Here is a 1,509-nt window from a genome sequence, read left to right as displayed (position 1 = left end):
TCACNAAAATAAAAATATTAAAAATAAAAAATGTTAATAAGCCACAATAACACTGACAAAAAAAACAACGACTTTAGTTCAATCTACTTTGCTGCCGTTCTTAAAAGTGGTCCTAAACAATTGAGTTCCCATTTTTTGCAACCTGAACCTTTTACCAAATCCTTTTTGCAAATTGATTGTTCTGTTTTCCATCAGTAAAAACAGCATTTTCAGTTGTTTGGTAATCACTACCTTAGACCTGCATGCAATTAAAACAAAAATGTATTATTATTTTGTCGCCAACAAGTAACAAAAAAAACCCAAAATACTTACATTTTGAGCAATTTTGTCACACTACGCTACAGCACCGAAAGCAAAATTCTGTTTCGACAGAAAATTCAATACCCGACTAAAATTCAGAGAGGGTGGCATAGCCCATAACACGATACAAAAAAGAAGTTAGTTCCAGAAGTTAGGAACCAAAGTTATCCAGTGTAGAATTTCTTCAAAAATCTAGTCTTTAAAAAACACTGAAACTGTTCAATGGTTTAGTAGTTGCTTTTAAATTCTTTTTGGTCATTGGTGATTATTCTTGCGACTTTTGTACAATGCAGAATTTCGAAAGTATTATCACTGAATTGAAAAGCTAAGAAAGAAGCGTTTCTTTTTTTAAGTATACGCTCTCAGCTATTCGGCTTCAGACTTGGACTTTGTAATTCCTACGGTTCTTAGTTCAAAAATTTTGTTCGGTAAAATTTTAATTTGGAAATAAGCGATAGTTTTCCCGTTGGATGAAGGCTTCTGGTAAGCCATTATTCTTCTAATATTTATGGCTGAATAATAATAAATATCGAAAATACACAATGCAATTACCATTTTGTAGCACTTACATAAGCTTCCACCGCAAGCAAAGTTGTCTCTGCCGACATTTTGCATATACTTCTGCGAGGTTCTGTGTACTTTATCGATATCATTGCACGGTCTGAAGGAAGCGAAATCCAGGATATTGCCTTGAATGCCAATGGCTCACATCCAGGAAGTGTTTTAACATTTCTCAATAAGAACTTTGTGTCAAAAAGGGTCAAGCGTAAGCTACTGATTAAATCTGGAAGTTTTTGTTGCCGCCCAGAAGCATCGTATTCATACCACTGCTTCACAGCATGAAAGGCATCTTCCTCACAAGTCACATTCAAATTACTGCTTTCTATTATTGCCTGCAATTTTTCAGCATCAAAACTGAGAAACTCCGGGCGTTGGCTTATCTGAAAACAAAAATCATATAAAGTACACGTAAGCAAGTGGAATACATAGTATGACACCAAGGAAAAGCAATATGACTCACCTCCATAAAATTATTTATTTCATATTCCAAGAGTTTCTCATACAGTGGTACACACCGAGTTTCACGCTCTATGCAATATGCCCGCTGCAGTGTATACTCAGATATATGCTGCAAAATATAGTCAACACAACCGACAACCGCTTCATCCAACTTCAAATATATTGCTCCCTTCAGCATTACGTCCACAT

The 1,509-nt window shown here is 35.3% G+C and overlaps 1 protein-coding gene across 1 annotated transcript; it reads right to left on the bottom strand.

The window, feature by feature from the left end:
• Positions 1-852: 852 nt before the first annotated feature.
• Positions 853-1,499, bottom strand: LOC108353839 (kelch-like protein 1; the record flags this gene model as incomplete). Its single annotated transcript, XM_017605031.1, has 2 exons — positions 1,322-1,499; positions 853-1,241 (listed from the first exon to the last, which is right to left on the bottom strand). Coding segments are annotated over exons 1-2 (566 nt in total), but the record flags the coding sequence as incomplete, so codon positions are not given.
• Between the last annotated feature and the right edge of the window lie 10 nt (positions 1,500-1,509).

This window comes from Rhagoletis zephyria, unplaced genomic scaffold, assembly GCF_001687245.7.
Source record: "Rhagoletis zephyria isolate East Lansing unplaced genomic scaffold, Rhagoletis_zephyria_1.1 Rzeph_scaffold_31685, whole genome shotgun sequence".
Taxonomy (NCBI): Eukaryota; Metazoa; Arthropoda; class Insecta; order Diptera; family Tephritidae; genus Rhagoletis; species Rhagoletis zephyria.
Note: the sequence above shows the minus strand (reverse complement) of the source record. Positions and strands in the feature narration are given on the sequence as shown.